We start from the raw sequence: 17,500 nt of genomic DNA on the forward strand, positions 1-17,500 counted from the left end.
GTATAGCTCCTCTGACCTTATTGACTTTGAAGGTCATCTGGTGACGAGGATCTACTCTGCAACCCCCCCCTTGCACCACACACACACACACCATACACTCATTTATATAATGTCCATCGGAAATACTAGGAGGGGAGTAGTGTAAGAGCCGACTAAGTTCGGAGTTTCAAATGTCCGATTATGTTGTTCAGATATATGGCCCAACCGCTTGACACCTAGGTCTGAAAGCAGCTACTATCACGCTGTGCACTGACGTGCGGAAAGCCATGCCCATGTCAGTCCGTTAGCAAGAGCAGATAATGTAGACAAGTGCATTCATATTCGCATCATTTGCATTTTGTTTTAATTTTGATGTGTCCTGTCAGTTTATATGTAAAGTTGGTCTGAACTCCACAATTTCTCAGAAAGCATAAGGTGAACTGGTCTTTGATGTGCTTAACTGTGAGCTCTAGTTCGGACTACTGGCATTTGTGTGTGTGTGTGTGTGTGTGTGTGTGCATGACATTTATATATGAATGTGGTGTATGTATGTGTGAGTGTGTGTACATCTGTGTGTGTGTGTGTTTGCATGTCTATGTGTGTGTGGTGAGATAAGTGAGGTCATAACCGCGAGGGTACGCGATCTGCAGCCTTTTCCACAGGAAGGCACAGTTACTTCCTGTCAGCCCCATCGGCAGCCTCCCATCTGTCACAAGGTGCTGCATATTTGCCGCGCTGTTGCCATGGCGATGCCTCTCTCACCACATGTGTCAAGTTCATGGTCTAGTTAGGCGTACAGAACGGAAGATACTCCGGGCCGTGCGGGCGGTCAAGAGGCGAGGCTGTAGCAGGCTGGTCGGACAGCAGTTCACTGAGTTACATTGTGTTTGTCTGGTGTTGCTCAACAAGGTTTCCATCTTTTGAGTTGACCGTGTGTGTGTGTGTGTGTGTGTGTGTACTTGTACTTGTACTTGTATAGCTTTAAATGGCGCACACACAGGCATCTTTTGAGTTGACCGTGTGTGTGTGTGTGTGTTTGTACTTGTATAGCTTTACATGGCGCACACACAGGCAATTATAGCCCAATGTGTATAGAAAAGGACTGTATGGCCTCTCTAATAGGAGATGAGGCCAGTAAAAGAAAAAGAAAAAAATTGATCAGAGCTTTGACGAAGTACCTCACGCCATCCATGAGTCCATATGCTCTGGTGCAAAAGTGGAGCACAAGTCCTATGCTGTGTATGCCTTAAGTAATAGCCCATTCGGTTGTTAAGTCCGACGTCACGGGCCCAACAGCTTTTTGGTCAAAAAACGTTTACTAGCGCAGCCAGCCAGTTTTTGCAACTTGTAAACCTTGTCACCATCACCTCCTTTTTATTGAGGGTAAAACAAAACCGGTTAACTTTAAAAGAGCAATTACTCTAGCTGTGCAGCCAGATGATATAATCAAGGGTTACGTGCAGGCTTCCGCGAGAAATAGGATTTTATCAGGTTGAGGCAACAAGTGAGTAGTAGGATGACAATTTTCTTAAAGGCTACTGTGAATAGTGGAAAAAAAAATGTTTAATTTTATTGTCTATGGAGAAAAACGAGCGGCTCTGAAAACCGTTGGACCCAGAAAAAGGTGTATTAGCCTATTATCGCATCGTCACATAATAACCAAATAGGTGCGCACTCTAGCAGATGCAGACGCTGTAGCAATAGCAGGACGCTGGGTACACAATAGACTTGTGGGCCTAGCATTGTTTCTGGGTGTCTGTGGATGATCCATCCTGGCAAACTGGGGAACTGGGACCAGCAGAGGCAAATGACCAGCAGAAGTTCAGTCTGACTGAACAGGTTGCTGAGAGAGGAAGAACAGGGCAGGTGAAATTTGCAAATGCATTTCACATGCTGTAGCTTTTGCATGCACTGTAGTCTATACAAGGCAAGCAGTCGTTAGTTGCCAAGCCTGTTTGAATCTGATGTTGTTAATGTTGACAAGGACTTTCCATTCCAAAGGTATAAACTGCTTCTCAGTTCAGTCACTACAGATTGGACCAACAGAGACAGCCATTTCAATAGACAGCTTTTTCTCGCATTCAGACAGTTCTCACATTTTGATTGCTATCAGTGCAGTAGCCTGTATCCTCTGTACTGAGCACCCATCTTTGTGACCTTCAGTCTTCAGACACTTGTCTGGCGAGATTGACAACACCGCTCTAATACCCAACCAATCAGAGCGAGGAGGTGTCCAACCAATCAGAGGAAGGCCTGCCAATCATTCATCCTTGCCAGAGCAGTACACATGCTCATGCTTAAAAGAGAGGGACTGTAGAGAACATTCCAAGGGAAGGGAAGGAGTATTTACTTTGAGCTGGCTTTTGAGTTTCAAACTTGCCTACTTGCACCCAAAATGGCTGCCAGTTCTCTTTCATCCGTGCTCATATGGGCTTTGTGGTGTCAGGCCGAGACCTGAGTGCTGAGCTTTAGGGAAGTGAGTGGAGCTGTTAGTTGTACAGAGTCTGAGGTGAGTCTCGTGACCCAGCCAGGGAAGCCTCCGCTGGGAGTGACTGTCCTTGGCTGACCCCGCCGGAGAAGAGGTCACTCTTTGTCTGGGGAGGGACTCAAGAGTTGTGTTTGTGTGTGGGCTGAGCAAACCACATTCTGGCAGACAAAAAAAGACCTCGCTCTCCACTCCTGCGCCCTCAACATTGAATAAAACTGATGAACCGCAGACGTGCACATATTTTCACACAGATCCTGTTTATAAATACTGTAGTAGGCTGGTGGGAATCCATTCTTCACATTCCCAGATGCAGATGTAGTACTCTCTATCACTGTGCTTGCTGATGTAGTACTCTCTATCACTGTGCTTGCAGATGTAGTACTCTCTATCACTGTGCTTGCAGATGTAGTACTCTCTATCACTGTGCTTGCAGATGTAGTACTCTCTATCACTGTGCTTGCAGATGTAGTACTCTCTATCACTGTGCTTGCAGATGTAGTACTCTCTATCACTGTGCTTGCTGATGTAGTACTCTCTATCACTGTGCTTGCAGATGTAGTACTCTCTATTACTACTCTATCACTGTGCTTGCAGATGTAGTACTCTCTATCACTGTGCTTGCTGATGTAGTACTCTCTATCACTGTGCTTGCTGATGTAGTACTCTCTATTACTACTCTATCACTGTGCTTGCAGATGTAGTACTCTCTATCACTGTGCTTGCAGATGTAGTACTCTCTATCACTGTGCTTGCAGATGTAGTACTCTCTATCACTGGCTGTACATACAGTAGGTCTCTGTGTGTTCATTCCACGCATATTTGGAACAGGATGGGACACCAAAGAAGCTGGAGTTGGTTCAGCTCTACAGTATGTTGTTTTCCATTTAATGCCATATAGGCATGGCAGTAGCCGATTGGTACAAGAGGTGACGGTGAGTGTGTGTGTGTTTGTTTGTGCGTGTGTGTGTCTGTGTGTGTGTGTGTTTGTGCGTGTCTGTGTGTGTGTGTGTGTGTGTGTGTGTGTGTGTGTGTGTGTGTCTGTGCGTACGTGCGCGTGTGTGTGTGAGTGAGTATAAGCCTCTTCCCCTTGTGGCTGGCCTTCTCCCCCTGATAAATGTGTGCCCAACGGGTGTGGTCACGGAGCATGGGTGTTGGGAATGATAAGACCTAAGCTATTGAGAGAGAGAGAGAGAGAGAGAGAGAGAACGTGAGGAAGGCTATGTTTACACATACATACATTTCCTAGAGCGGACCTCCCTCTGTTTGTTTATAAATGCTGGTTGCGATAGTGAAGTGTATGGCCTTATGTCTGCTAGCAAAACAAACGATTGCCACAGGATCAGGTTTCCCTGAGCGTGAGAGACTCAACAGCCAATGAGTACGGACTGACCAGTAGCAGAGCACCAGTCTTTGCCCCAATCTAAAAGGAATTATTTCATTGTCCTTACGTGTGCTTGTAATTCCATCCATACAGTATCCATGCTTGTTACCGTTTCCTTGGTAACGTGTTGTGCATGCTTTGTTGGGAAACCCTTTGGTCGTGTGGCAGGTGTAGTCCCTTGCCACATTTGCTGTTTTACTACCACTGAATAGCAATACTCTGTAAGCTGTTAGGATGTTAATGAGAAGAAATTAGAATCAGCTGTGGGCTATAGACACTGTAGGGTTGCATGCCAGTTAAGTCCGTTGTGTTCCAAACTATGTAAGGTATGTTAGCTTTTCTTTGCCTTATTTAGACATTCTTCCCTTGTTCTTTGTTTTTCTTTCAGCTTTTCCTCAATGTTGTCCCTCTGTACTGTAAACTGTTTCTCTCTTCATTGGTGGTCTGGCACATTTTACAACTTCCTAAGCAGGCTTTTCATTTCAACTACATCTTTGTTTAACTCAGTCAGCTCCTTCCTGCTGTACAGAGTCAGTGGTCACCAGTCAAACCGCTATCCAAGCATGTTGATAGAGTCCGGCTGAGATGGAGGCTAACACTGCTGTGCGGTGTGTGCTCATTCGACTGTGTCTTTTTTGTCTGTCTGCTTGCAGGTAAACCTGAAGCTGCAGTAAGCCTGGTGCTGTTGCAACCTCTCAGTTCTACAGTGGAGGGTTTCACAGACGCAGCAGTGTGGTAAGTCCACCTGGGTTTACTACCTCTCTCTCTCTCTCTCTCTCTCTCTCTCTCTCTCTCTCTGTGTGTGTGCGGGTGTTTATGTGTGTGTTTGACAACACTGTATTTTTCCCCAGGCTGGATGTATCACACGGCAGAGCAGTCGTCAGGCCGTAACACATGGGACTCCTTTCCCTCGGCCGGACTCAACCGACCACCATGGGCACCAATGACCAGTCGACACTGGGCTCGCCCCTCCAGTGGGGGAATCTACCAATCCCATCATCCCTCTCAAAATCATATGGCAGGAAGGAACCATCCAAGCAAAGCTCACAATGACCGGTAACTAGACATCCTTGTCAACATATTCCTCATTCCATTCAAACACAATAGTAAAGCATAAACTTGTACTTGTGTGAATGGCATTGTTGAGATGATGAGTAGAAATACACACATGCTCATTAGACATATCAATCATGGTTGTTACTTTAAAATAAGTTCATGCACAGTTTGAATACAAACTTAAATATCACTTATTTACTGTAAGATGCTTACATCTGAGTAATATTCCAGATGGGCAAGAGGAAGGGAATATGCAGACAGCAGTCTTTATCCCTTTATGTGTTGCCTGTTTCTGCCCTCTATGAACAAAATTAACCCTGTCTTTACCTTCCCCCCTTCCTCTCTCTCTCTCTCTCTCTCTCTCTCTCTCTCTCTCTCTCTGTCTCTCTTTCTGTCTCCCTCTTGCACTGCAGGCCTATGGGTCCCCCTGGTGACCGTGTCCCCCAGCATCCCCAGAGGGACCAGAGACCTTCCCAGCCCTGGGAGTCCCGCTACGAGTCCCACGGCCCGCGGAGGAACCCTGAGTACCCCAGTGGCACTTACGGCATGGGGCCAGGAGGCCACCTGTCCAGCTCCAGTGGCCACAACCAGCCTCCACGGGTACATGTGCATCCGGTCACACTCACAGATAAACAGCCTCTACAGGCACACGTCCATCGAGTTACACTCCCAGCCAGACTCTGCTTCCATTAATGTAACACAGATAGATAAAGCAACTAGATGTACCACAGAGCGGTACAAAATATGACCGCCGCCCAGTCCAGCACATGTTTTCCACAAAAATAAGTCACGCTGAAAGGCATATATGATTCTAACTGTCTCACTGAATTGCATTATGCACACTCAATTCTCACTGGTATCTGCTAGACAACAAGTACCAAAACATGATTAGTTCATAGATTTCACATGTAATATACATTTTATACAACCCCACCCCCATCTTGCCTGTTCATAATTCTGAGAAATTCTTGAATTGTGTGCATGTGTGCGTGTACATGTCTATGTTTATGTGGGTGTGTGTGCGTGCATGTGTGTGTTTGCCTGTTTATGTGCCTGTGTGTGTGTGCATGTGCATGCATGCGTATATATGTCTACTGTGTGAGTATGTGTCATACGTACTGTAGGATTACTGTGAATGTATGTGTGTGCGTGTGTATCTGTTTATGCACATGTGTGCATATGGAATGGGTTTACATGACCCCTGGAGGAAAACATACGCAAAAAATTGGTCATCCTAGGCCCTACGGTTCTCGAGATATTCACAGAAAACTGTGTCTGCCCTACCCTCCTTTCGGGGGGTCCAGTCCAGCGGGCTACAGATCAAAACGAAAACAGGAGGTTCCATGCTATCCATGTGGGGTTACATGCCCACCAAGTTTCGTGTACCCCGGTCTTACAGTGTCCCGGGAATCCTTGACGGAAATTTGGACATGCGAAAAAGAAAAAAAAACAAATCTGACTAAACCTTCTTCGCTGCGCGGCGGTCATCATAATGTGACACCACAGTACTGCTTGGAATAATGCTCAGTGAGGGATACATGAATATTATCGCCCATGACTGGCCAGTCTCTATTGTGTGGTCTGTCAGTGTATCTCTCACAAGTAAACAATGTTGTTTGTCATTGGCAGCTAGCTTAGGCAGGCAAGTCATCACAAGCATCATAAATGCAGATTGTGCCAAGATGGTGTAGTATTAGTGTAAATCATATTTTATTACCCTAGTTGTAGAATATATGGCACACAGTTTATACTACCTGTCTAAGCGAGGAAACAAGGGTTATTTCTCAGTAGGAAATAGTCTGATAGGAAATACAATTCTTATTGAGTCAGCCACCCGCTCTGACTAAATAGGATATTTCTCTCCTTCCCACGTCGCTGCCCTCTCTCTGTCTCTTTCTCATTTATTTTTTGTTGTCTCCACCTACGCCTTTTCTTGCTTGTCTCCCTCTCTCTTTCTTACTGTCTATATGTCTTTTATTTTCTCATTACTCTCCTAACAACACCCATACTTATCACCACCACTTCTCTCTCTCTCTCTCTCTCTCTCTCTCTCTCTCGCTCTCTCATCCTACCATATCTCAGTATGGGGGTCCCCCGGCGGTAGAGAGATGGTCCCAGGCTTCCCCATCCCGGCTCTTCCCCGAGAATGCTTCGGCGGGCACCCTGAAGCGGCCGGCGCCCTCCCACCCTGAGATGGCTGGAGTGCAGCGCGGCTCCCCCCAGCGCCACTCGCTGCCCCCTCGCGATGACTGCCCCAGGAAGAAGAGCAAGTACACCAGCTCTGAGCAGGTGCGGTCAGGGGTCGCCATCCTTACTGTACATTGGCTCACTGCAGATGACATCAGTCCTAGTTCCATTAAGCAGGTTTAGTTTTTGACGGAAAAAAACAACACAGATGTCAGTGTGGTGCTGCCTGTGGTTTATTGCAGTGCACTTTGGTCACAGCATGGCCACTGATTCACTGCCATGTCTAGTTCCTCACACATTTACCAGTGTCAAAACATTGTTTTCCATTTGTGATTCCTAAACAGGTTACCTTAACTCAGGTTAGTCATTGAACAGGGGGAGAAGCAGATTTCATTGTATGCAGTTACATACGCACATAATACTGAATCTTAATGTACTAAAACACTATTACTTATTTTCAGTCTTATGCTCATTTTGAATGTCCATGGCACACGCTGTCTGATCAATGGATGTCCTCACCTCTGTTATAAATGAGATTATGTGATTAGTCTCAGGAGTTTATTCAAAGTCATGTGGTTCCCTTTCACATGTTCCACTGACCTTTCTTTGTGAAGTATTACTGTTTGCATGACAGCGCCCCCCACTGGTTATCTGAAGCATTGCTCAGGAAGGAAAATGAGAAACACTGCCAATGTAAATAATCCACTGATAACAGACTAGTAATAACTGTGAATACTATGGAAGGACTTTTTCTGCAGCTAAGACTGTGAACATACAAACACCTTCACAATGGCGAATTCCTTTGTCAAGCTATGTCCAGTTAAAATGGGACCAAACAATGACCCATTGACCCACTGTGCAGGATTTGTTTGCCTGTTAGGATTTTGTCACACTCCTACAATCCTGCAAATGTGTTCCTTGTCTTTGAAAATCCACCGAAGATTAGCACCACCTTAAATCCCTAACCCTTACACCTAAAGTCTACTCCTCCTGGGCCCTGTCTCTGAAAGACATCCGTCCTCCCTCTTCTCCTCCGCAGGCTTTCCGGCCCCGGATGAAACACTTCCCGGGTCCGTCCCAGCCGCCGCCGCGGCCGCGCTCTCACGGCTCCCCCACCTGGAGCCCCCCTTACCGCAGCGGCGGCCCCTGGACGCAGGCCAACCGTCGGAGCTCCCCGGCAGACTACCAGGTGAGAGGCACCACACAGCATGGCCCGGGCTAATCACCACCAGCTCCAACCTCAGCAGTCAGCCGTAGGGTGCATAGGGGCCAACTACCTGTGTCAGTGCATGGGATCAATGTAAAGGATCAGACAGCGCAACTTAATGTGGCAATATGGGATCAATTTTAGGTCAAGTGCAGCTGTCAGTGTTAAGGTTGACTGGTTATGAATCCTCAATTGTTGTATTTATTTTCAACTACATTGTAATATTGTATTGTAATATTGCAATGTTGTAATTCTGATACAGTATGCATTATAATATGATTAGTCATTCATATTCATTTATGTGTACAGCTATTGTATATGCTATCATATCAGTGTCCCGTATTTGCGTCGATGAATGACTGTTTTCTCTCCATGTGTTGTCCCATATCAGGAACCCAGTAAATCAGACATGAACGGCCACTCCCACAGAGGCCATCCATACCCCCTGGACACTCCACTGCCCCACTGTGCCCCACCCCAGGGCTTCCACTCCAGCAAACACCCCTCCCAGGGCTACCTCCACCACCCACGACCACAACCCCACCACAATCATCACCCCCACACCAGCCACAGCCACCACCCACCCTCCTCCTCCTCCTCCTCCTCCAGCCAGCACGGCCACAGCCGCCCCCCGCAGCGAGGACCCAAAGGAGCCAGTGATCACCGCCAGGCCCCCTCCTCACCAGCAGACTCCACCAGCGTGCCTTACAGTCCCACCCCACACCACCTCCGTCACTCCCAGCCACCTCCACCCCCACACACCCCACCACGGAGGCCCGCGGGCGACAGCAGCAGCAGTGGTCTCCATGCTGGAGCCCCACATCAGCAGCAGCGGAGCGTGCGCACGCCCCCACGGGAGGAAGGGAAAGCACAGGCACGGCATGGCAAGCACACCCCGGTAAGGGTCAGACACACACACACACACACAGATACATCACAAACACACACACACACAGACAGGCTAGTGCTGGGCGGTATACCGGCTCACACCGTATACCTGTGTATATTTTCGTTATGATATGATTTTTTAATATACTGCCATACCGGTGTATTTGATTACACAACGTTTGGAACGTTGGGCCGCGCGACAGTGTTTCAGACGGGACGCATGCATGGTGCGACTGCGTGGCATAGTGAGGGTAAACACAAAACACTGTAAGTTTTTACCCTGAAGTATGACCCTTAAGGCTTAAGTTTCTCCTTAGGTACGGGGTTTATTTAAGGTTGTTGCACAGAATACCTTAAATTCTTTCTTTAGTTAAGGAAAAACGTTAAGGGATACTGCATTGAAAGGGATTTACCGTCATGAAAATTCTATTGAGATTGTTCAACAGCTGTAACTAGCTGGCTAGTAGGTGATGTCGTTAGTTAGCAACCCACCGAACACAGTGAAGTTTAATGATCTTATCATTCATCTCACCTAGAATATTCGCTGAAATGATCCAGGTAACAAGTCAAGCATGTTATAGACATGAACTGAGCAATACTAGCTGGCTAGTTAGAAATGATCCTGACTGTCATCAGTGCACGAAAACGAACTTTTTTGTTAATGTTTTGCCTAGCGAACCGAACCGAAGCTCATGGCAGGCTAACAAGACATCCACATCCACATGAAGTTAACGTTAGCCTACCACTAACGTCATGTACATGTAAACCACAGAATAACAATAAGGCATGTTTCTGATAGGCCTATTTGACAGAGTAAGCATATTAGCAGAGAGGCTTTATTTTAAATTGTAGAATTTTCAAAAAAGTATAATTATTGCAAGTTGCACTACTTTTTGTATTGGTTTTATACAAGTGAAATTTGCACAGTAAAAGTTCTGTATTTTGACTGCAATTGTCTTTGCATTCTGATTAGAGTCTTCATTAGAATCATGAGTGGCTCTTTGTAAACAGCATCATTTTCTGGGGCCATGCAAAACTGCATTACACTAGTGTGGATTTATTCTACATCATGACAGTAAAATAGACCATCCTTAGTCAATGTACTGCAGCAATTCCTCTCTCAACCTGTAGAAAATGCTGTGAACATCTGATAATGCATGAAAAAAAAAAATACTGTCATATACCGTGAAACCTTAAGAATTTTGAAAAATACCGTGATATACACACAGACAGGCACACGGCACACAGACATGCACAAAGAGAGCGTACCCCATAATCCGTTTAATTTAGTTACATTTAATTTGAATCAGTTCATGCCTCTTTTTGCACAGTAATCATTGAATTCCCAGATGATTTCTGGCAGTTTCATAATTGTTTAAGCTATCAAGCCCCCATTAGAGCTAATACGCGCACAGAAGGGCATCAGCCAAACAGTTTGGTATGACATACTGGAGTAATGATATCTCCTTTGCAGTATTTAATTATCAAATATGAGTCTGCTCAATTGGACTTGTCTCATGTTTAGAGATTCAAAGTAACACATGGCTTGCTGATATGCATGTGTTACTTTGGACACACGCCGACTTATAACTGTAGTATAATATAATGATTATTTATGCTTTCCTTTTGTCTTGAGTTGTCGTGTGCATTATCTGTTGGATTATATCTAAAAATGTAAAATGAATGATAGTTCCAAAATCGCTGTGTAATCGTGTTTAATAATCATGATCTCAATATTGAACAAAATAATTGTGATAATGATTTTTGCCATAATTGAGCAGCCCTAGTTTTACATGCACACAGAATAATTAAATGTTTGCTACAGGATGCCTTTTGCATGGTGTGTCTCCTAAGTGGGTAATTCACACAGCAAACTGTCACCTCCTGGTCTGCGAGACTAAACACTGAAGCTGAGAAATAGCACCATTGCTATAGTATGGCTACAGTATGAGGGCAGGCTACAGTATGAGAGCAGGCTACAGTATGAGAGCAGGCTACAGTATGAGAGCAGGCTACAGTATGAGAGCAGTATGAGAGAAAATGTCGCATGGCAGCTAGCTAGCATTCAGGAGCAGTAACAAAGCTGTTCCTAAAGGGCAAAAAATGAAGAATAGAGGGGGAAATCTTCTGTTTCATCTAAAGGTAGTGTAGATCCTACAGTGTTGCTCTTTAGCTCAGTATGAATGTGTTTTGAAGTGTCAATGTGTTAATCTTTTGATTTGATTTTGTTGTACAATGTCTTTTTTTTTTTTTGAGCTCTAAAGTGCATCTCTGAGCCTTTATGTCTGGTTATTGTTATATGCAGGAGCACGGCAACCACGGTGTAGAGCGGGATCAGCAGCACGGGAGGGTTTCCATCAGACACAGCACCACCCCCACCATAACCACCACCACCACCTCATCTCTCTCCCCCAAATCTCTCCACCCGCCCTCCAGCACGGAGGCCACGCGCAAGGCTGAGGACAGCCAGAGAGGCACTTGGTCCAAATCTCCCATAACGCCCAGCAGCGAGAGAGCAAGGCCACCTTCACCGGCCTCACCGCCCCTGCCATCGCCGCAATCACCGCCAGTCACAGAGCAGCACCAGGAGAGCCCAAACCCGACCCCACCGTCACCCGCCATGAAGGATTCAGACCCTACCTCCCATCGTCCCTCCTCCCCACTCGCTGACTCCAACACCCGGGGTGAGAGGTCAAAAGGTAAGGTCACTCCGAGCTCTTCTTACCAGAGCGGCTCTTCTGGTGTTGAACAGAGGGACGCAGGGGCTGCGCTGGACACAGAGGCGAGCAAGCGCACCCGCCCAGAGAAGAGGCCTCGCGAGGAGAGACGCCGGAAGAGGAGGAGCGAGAGAAAGGAGGCAGGGGAGAGGAAGATGGAGGAGGAGGAGAAGAAGAAGAGGAGGGAGAGAGAGGAGAAACGGGGGGAGAAGGAGGGGAGAAGCTTGTCCCGGAAGGGAGAGGAGGGGAAAGCCAGGAAGCTGAAGAGTAAAAGTGGGAAGCAGGAAGGCAAGATGGAGAAGAAGAGCTCGAAGACAGAGAGACTGGAGCAGAGAGGGAAGAAAGAAACCTCTGAGTCTCCACGGAAACGCTGTGCAGAAATGGCAGCGACAGCCAAGCCACGACCCGCCGCGGTCGACCAGCATGCACCGCCCAGTCAGTCATCAGCCAATCACACGTTGACTGCCACGGCGAGTCATAAGAAACCCAAGCAAAAAGAGAGGGGCAGTAGGGGCGGGGTCGCCAGTCAACACCAGCCAATCACTGCAAATACCTCAGGGTTGGCCCTCCCCCACAGAGCACCACTAGCCAATCACAACAGCGCCCTGCCACCACACTCATCCAAAGACGCCACCCCTAAACGGGCCAGAGAGGGACCACGTCTCCCTGTGAGGGACTCTTCTCAAACCAGCAACAGTATGAAAGCCCCGAGGCATCCAATCATCAGTGAAAGCAGCTCTGAGGTACCCACTAACTGCCCTCCCTTCACCCCAGACCCATCCAGCGGCGGGGCAGAGGAGAGACCGGCACTCCCCCGCCCAGAAGCCCCGGAACTCCAGCTTGCTATGGGGGCCTGCAGCGACGACGACCTGGGCAAGGAGCCCCCGGGCAGCCCCCCGATCCTTAGCCTGCAGGGCTCCCCTGTGTCCGTGCTGAGCGATGAGGATGAGGAGGACGAGATGACCAAGGAGGAGAAGATCATCCTGTGCCGGCCAGTGCTGCAGCCAAGCCCGACGTCCAGCCCTGTGTACCCATCGTCGCCCTGCAAAGTCGCCGCCATCGTCCCAGCAGACGACACGAGGGCCGAGACGGGCACGGACCTCCGCCACAGTGACCTGGCCAAGCTGTATGGCATCACAGCCCTGCCCAAGGAGATGGAGGAGGATGAGGCTGAGGAAGAGGAGGCAGAGCAAAAGGACAGCAGCAGCAGCGCTGGGGACACGTCCGGCTCTCAGACTCCGCGCCGTCCGCACCTGCACCAGACGGGCCTTGGGGACATGTTCAAGTCTCTGGCCTCCATCTTGGGGAACCACAGGTACACGTACCGGGGGGGCCCGTTCGGGCGTCCGCCACCCAACGCTCTCGTCGGGCTGAAGTACTCCTCTTCTCTGTCCCTTGGCTCCGAAATCCACTGCCAGGAACCACCGAGCGCGTCCACGACGCTCGCCAACCAGACTACCTCAGGACAGACACCTCCACCTCAACCACAGTCAGAGCCCACATCAGACGAAGAGAGAGACTCGAAGAAACTCTTGCTGGAGGAAAGACCAGAGAATTCTGGGAAGCCGAAGACAGATCACGACCAGGTTGACAATCCCGACTCGGAGAAAGAGTCCTTGCAGCTGTCCCCCAAGAAAGTTTCAGAGGGGAGAGTGAAGAAGTCTTCAAACCACAGCAAGCTGAACCACAACTGTGATAATGACTTAGCGAGCCAACCTGGCGCCTCCGCTGTGACCAGCAGCAAGGTCACACAAGAGAAGGAGAGGAGAGGAGAGAAAAAGAAAGAGAAAAGAGCTGAGGAAACGAGCAAACAGATTAGGAAAGAACGAGACGGAGCGAAGTGTCAGAAGAAAGAGGAGAAAGAGCGAGAGAGTAGCGTGAAAAGGAAACGAGAGACCACAAAGGCAGATGAACAAAAGGAGAGGAAGAAGCCAAAAGTGAAGATTGAGGGAGAGAATAAAGCTTTGAGTATTTCCTCTTGCCCATCGAAGACTGCCCCTGTGGGTCCCTCGAAACAGTCTAAGGAGAACAAGACCAGCTCTAAGGCTACTGACGACACCAACCGCCAGTGCAAAGAAGAGAAGGTCCGGAAGGTCCGCGAGAAGACCCAAGCTGGTTCTGGGGATAAGACAGAACCGCATCCTGCTGAGAAGAAGAGCGAAGAGCAGGAGAAGGTGGAGGCATCCACCACCATCAGCAACTCCATCACCTCAGCAGCCAAAGCAGCAACCGTTGCATCAGTGTCATTATCATCATCAGTATCAGCATCATCCACAATATCAATAACTACAACAACAGCGATGGCAGCTTCCACTCCAACCACAAACACCTCCACCTCAACCTCCACCTCCACCTCCACCTCCACCACCACCCGCTTCCCCGGAGGTCTGGGCAGGGCAGACTTCCTCAAGCTGCAGGCCTTGTCCATCGGTCCCCCCAAGGAGCTAAAGATCCGCCTGATCAAGGTGGAGAGCGGCGAGCGGAGCACCTTCATCGCCTCTGAGCTGGAGAAGAAGAGGGTCCCGCTGTCGGAGATCAGTATTAAGAACAAGGCCGAGGAGGTCATCAGCGCCTGCAAGTGAGTGGGACCCAGAGGAGAGAGGGGAGAGAGAGAGAGAGAGAGAAGGGAGGAGTGAAGGGGGGAAGTATAGGAAATTAGGAGTGTATTAAACTGAACAAGAGGAAAGAATAATTATGGAACCAGATGAAATGAATGGCAGGATGCATAAAAACTTTGACTTGTAGAATACAAGGGGTAAGCTAGTGTTACTTTTATACCCTATAGTTAGTGTTACTTTTATACACCATAGAGATACCACTATGAACACAGAATTTAGTGTCTCTTTACAAAAATAACTCATCCAAGGCTAGACCATATACCTAAACATGTGAACTTCAAGGTCATCCCAAGGTCATGTCTTAGTGTGTGTCTGTCTGTTTGTGTATTACAGGAGTGCGTGTGTGAAGGGGAAGTTCCGTGAGTCCTACCTGCTCCCTGCTTTCTCGGTGAAGCCTGTTCTCTCCACTGAAACCCCTATTCCCCGGGAGAAGCTCAACCCCCCCACGCCAAGCATTTATGTGAGCCCCACTGACCAACACAACAATATACTGATTCACCAACCAGTCCTTCATGGAGACAGAAATATATGCACTGTTTTATGTATCAACAAAGAGAGAGATGTGTAATTAATCATGAATTATTATCAATTCATTATTATCAATTATAAGTATAAGTATATATACTCTTTTGATCCCGTGAGGGAAATTTGGTCTCTGCATTTATCCCAATCTGTGAATTAGTGAAACACACTCAGCACACAGCGAACACACAGTGAGGTGAAGCACACACTAATCCCGGCGCAGTGAGCTGCCTGCTACAACAGCGGTGCTCGGGGAGCAGTGAGGGGTTAGGTGCCTTGCTCAAGGGCACTTCAGCCGTTCCTACTGGTCGGGGTTCGAACCGGCAACCCTCCGGTTACAAGTCTGAAGCGCTAACCAGTAGGCAATGGCTGCCATTATTCATTATTCAATTCATTATTCATCTGAAATGGTGCACACCTGTTATGCCTTACAGGCATGCAGGCAACTGAAGTGTTCCGTTCACAGGGCGTATGCTGCAGTAGTTAACTCCCACTATAATCAATGGAACTAACTACACCAGATGTGATAGCAGTGTGTGCATTCGAACCAAATGAAGAGCAGTCTTCTAAAACAATGTTTACGTTCTTCAAACGGAACGCTTCATTCTGTTACTACTCAGCAAAGTGCATAGAAGTTACAGTTAATGCAACAGACTGAGTAGTTGGGTGTGTTCGAAACGGGTAAAGTTGCTGCCTTTTAAGATATCTAACTGGGAAGCAAGGCAGCAAGTGCGGTTCGAAACCGAAAAAAACAAATTCTGCTACCTTTTAAAGGATAATTCCGGTGTGATTTTGACCTAAAGTGTGTTGAAACATGATGCAGAGTGTGAACGTATGTTTCATATCTCACCTCGGCTTGTCCCCTGCACTCAGAAATCTGGTGCTAGTTAGCCAATGCTACCAACACAGTGTTTCGCTGTGGTGCCTCGGGCATTGGCCTAGCCATGCAAATAAATCACTGTTTTACACCATTTTACGAGGCTCAAAGTAGCTCCATACTTCATTGGTAGACTTCCGAAGGCCTTGACATTTAAAACGAGACATGGAGAACTTTGAAAAAGCACTTGTAGTTTATTTACAAGACGATTTATACAGACAGTACCTTAAGGAATTTTACAGTTCGACGCCATCTTGAATTTAGTCACGATAAGTCGAGCGACGAGTACGAACAAACAGGTATGATAAGGGATCAGATTCCAAAAATAATTCCGTACAAAATGAATGGATTCCAGTTGCTGCTACTGGAAGCAACTGAATCCATGCATTTCCACTGAATTATTTTTGGAGCTATGAGACATACAGTGGGCAGTGCTTCGACTTGGCCAGCTTCACTCGCGGTCCGCGCGTGGGATCACGCGGTATCACGCGACTTTAATTTGTATTTTTCCAGTGAGACGCTGCAACAACCCAAACAACCGGTAGATGGCTCAAGTGAGCAGGGTGTCTCGTAAAAAGAAATGGAGCCCCTACACAGACTTCACTACAGACTTTAGCAGACTGGTTTAGAAATAATGCAATAGCCAGAAATATGCCTGCCCTGCCCTAATAAAGAAATATTTGGTTAACTGCGAGTGAATCCCGTTTGCAGCCGTAGAGACGCAGGACAAATTAAACACTCGGTATCATGTTTCAACACACTTTAGGTCAATATCACACCGGAATTCTCCTTTAAGATATCTTGGAATTCCCAAATAACGGTCATTTTTGGAGGCAGCATCGATGCACACTTCATGCTCCCTCCTACCCATAATCCCTTGGGGCAAGGTCTGAAACAGCTGTGAAAGGTAAACAAACATGGCGGATGACATCGGTAATGGCTGCTGAGATTTGTAGATTAGAGATGATAAATAAACAATTTACTATCTGATTATGTCATTGTTGTAACCATTAATAGCGTCTGGTCTGATATATCTGCCGGCCGTAAAACTAATTTATACCGTTAGCCTGCTAGCTTACGTAAGCTAATTTAGTTTAACGTCAGGCCTTTGCTAACGTCATACCGTAGTGTTAACCAAAGATTCTAGAGTTCTACGCTCGTTTTTAAAAGATGCATTTAATCCAAAGTCATGTCTAGTGAGACAGCTCTCTATGTAGGGAGGGAGGCAGTAGGCAGCTGTCTCCCGTTTCGACAACACACCCGTTGACTGAGAGTGCTGTTTTTACTAAACTCCTGTGGCTTTTAATTGAATGTTGTTTTCGATCTCAGGATGTATGCCTGGGGGGAGATTATGTGGTGCCCTTAGCGGGTAGCTGCTAATCTGTCAACTTTGGTCCCCTATGGCTACAGTGTGGTGCCTCAGCTGGTACCGCTCTGCTGGGAGTGTGTGTGTGTGTGTGTGCTGGGGAGAGACTGTACTGACAGCGTGTGTGTGTGTGTGTGTGTGTGTGCTGGGGAGAGACTGTACTGACAGCGTGTGTGTGTGTGTGTGTGTGTGTGTGTGTGTGTGCTGGGGAGAG

The 17,500-nt window shown here is 47.5% G+C and overlaps 1 protein-coding gene across 7 annotated transcripts in view; it reads left to right on the forward strand.

The window, feature by feature from the left end:
• The window catches only part of kdm6bb (lysine (K)-specific demethylase 6B, b), a 48,851-nt gene that overhangs the window by 16,341 nt on the left and 15,010 nt on the right, over positions 1-17,500 (forward strand). For all 7 annotated transcript variants that reach the window (XM_042091473.1, XM_042091478.1, XM_042091477.1 and 4 more), the window contains 8 exons: positions 4,502-4,583; positions 4,700-4,904; positions 5,318-5,504; positions 6,987-7,193; positions 8,131-8,280; positions 8,690-9,196; positions 11,492-14,481; positions 14,855-14,981. In XM_042091473.1, coding sequence (XP_041947407.1) covers positions 4,705-4,904; positions 5,318-5,504; positions 6,987-7,193; positions 8,131-8,280; positions 8,690-9,196; positions 11,492-14,481; positions 14,855-14,981 — 4,368 coding nt within the window. In that variant the 5' untranslated portion in view covers positions 4,502-4,583; positions 4,700-4,704. The remainder of the gene's footprint in view (positions 1-4,501; positions 4,584-4,699; positions 4,905-5,317; positions 5,505-6,986; positions 7,194-8,130; positions 8,281-8,689; positions 9,197-11,491; positions 14,482-14,854; positions 14,982-17,500) is intronic.

Source organism: Alosa sapidissima, chromosome 5 (genome assembly GCF_018492685.1).
Source record: "Alosa sapidissima isolate fAloSap1 chromosome 5, fAloSap1.pri, whole genome shotgun sequence".
NCBI classification, from domain to species: domain Eukaryota; kingdom Metazoa; phylum Chordata; class Actinopteri; order Clupeiformes; family Clupeidae; genus Alosa; species Alosa sapidissima.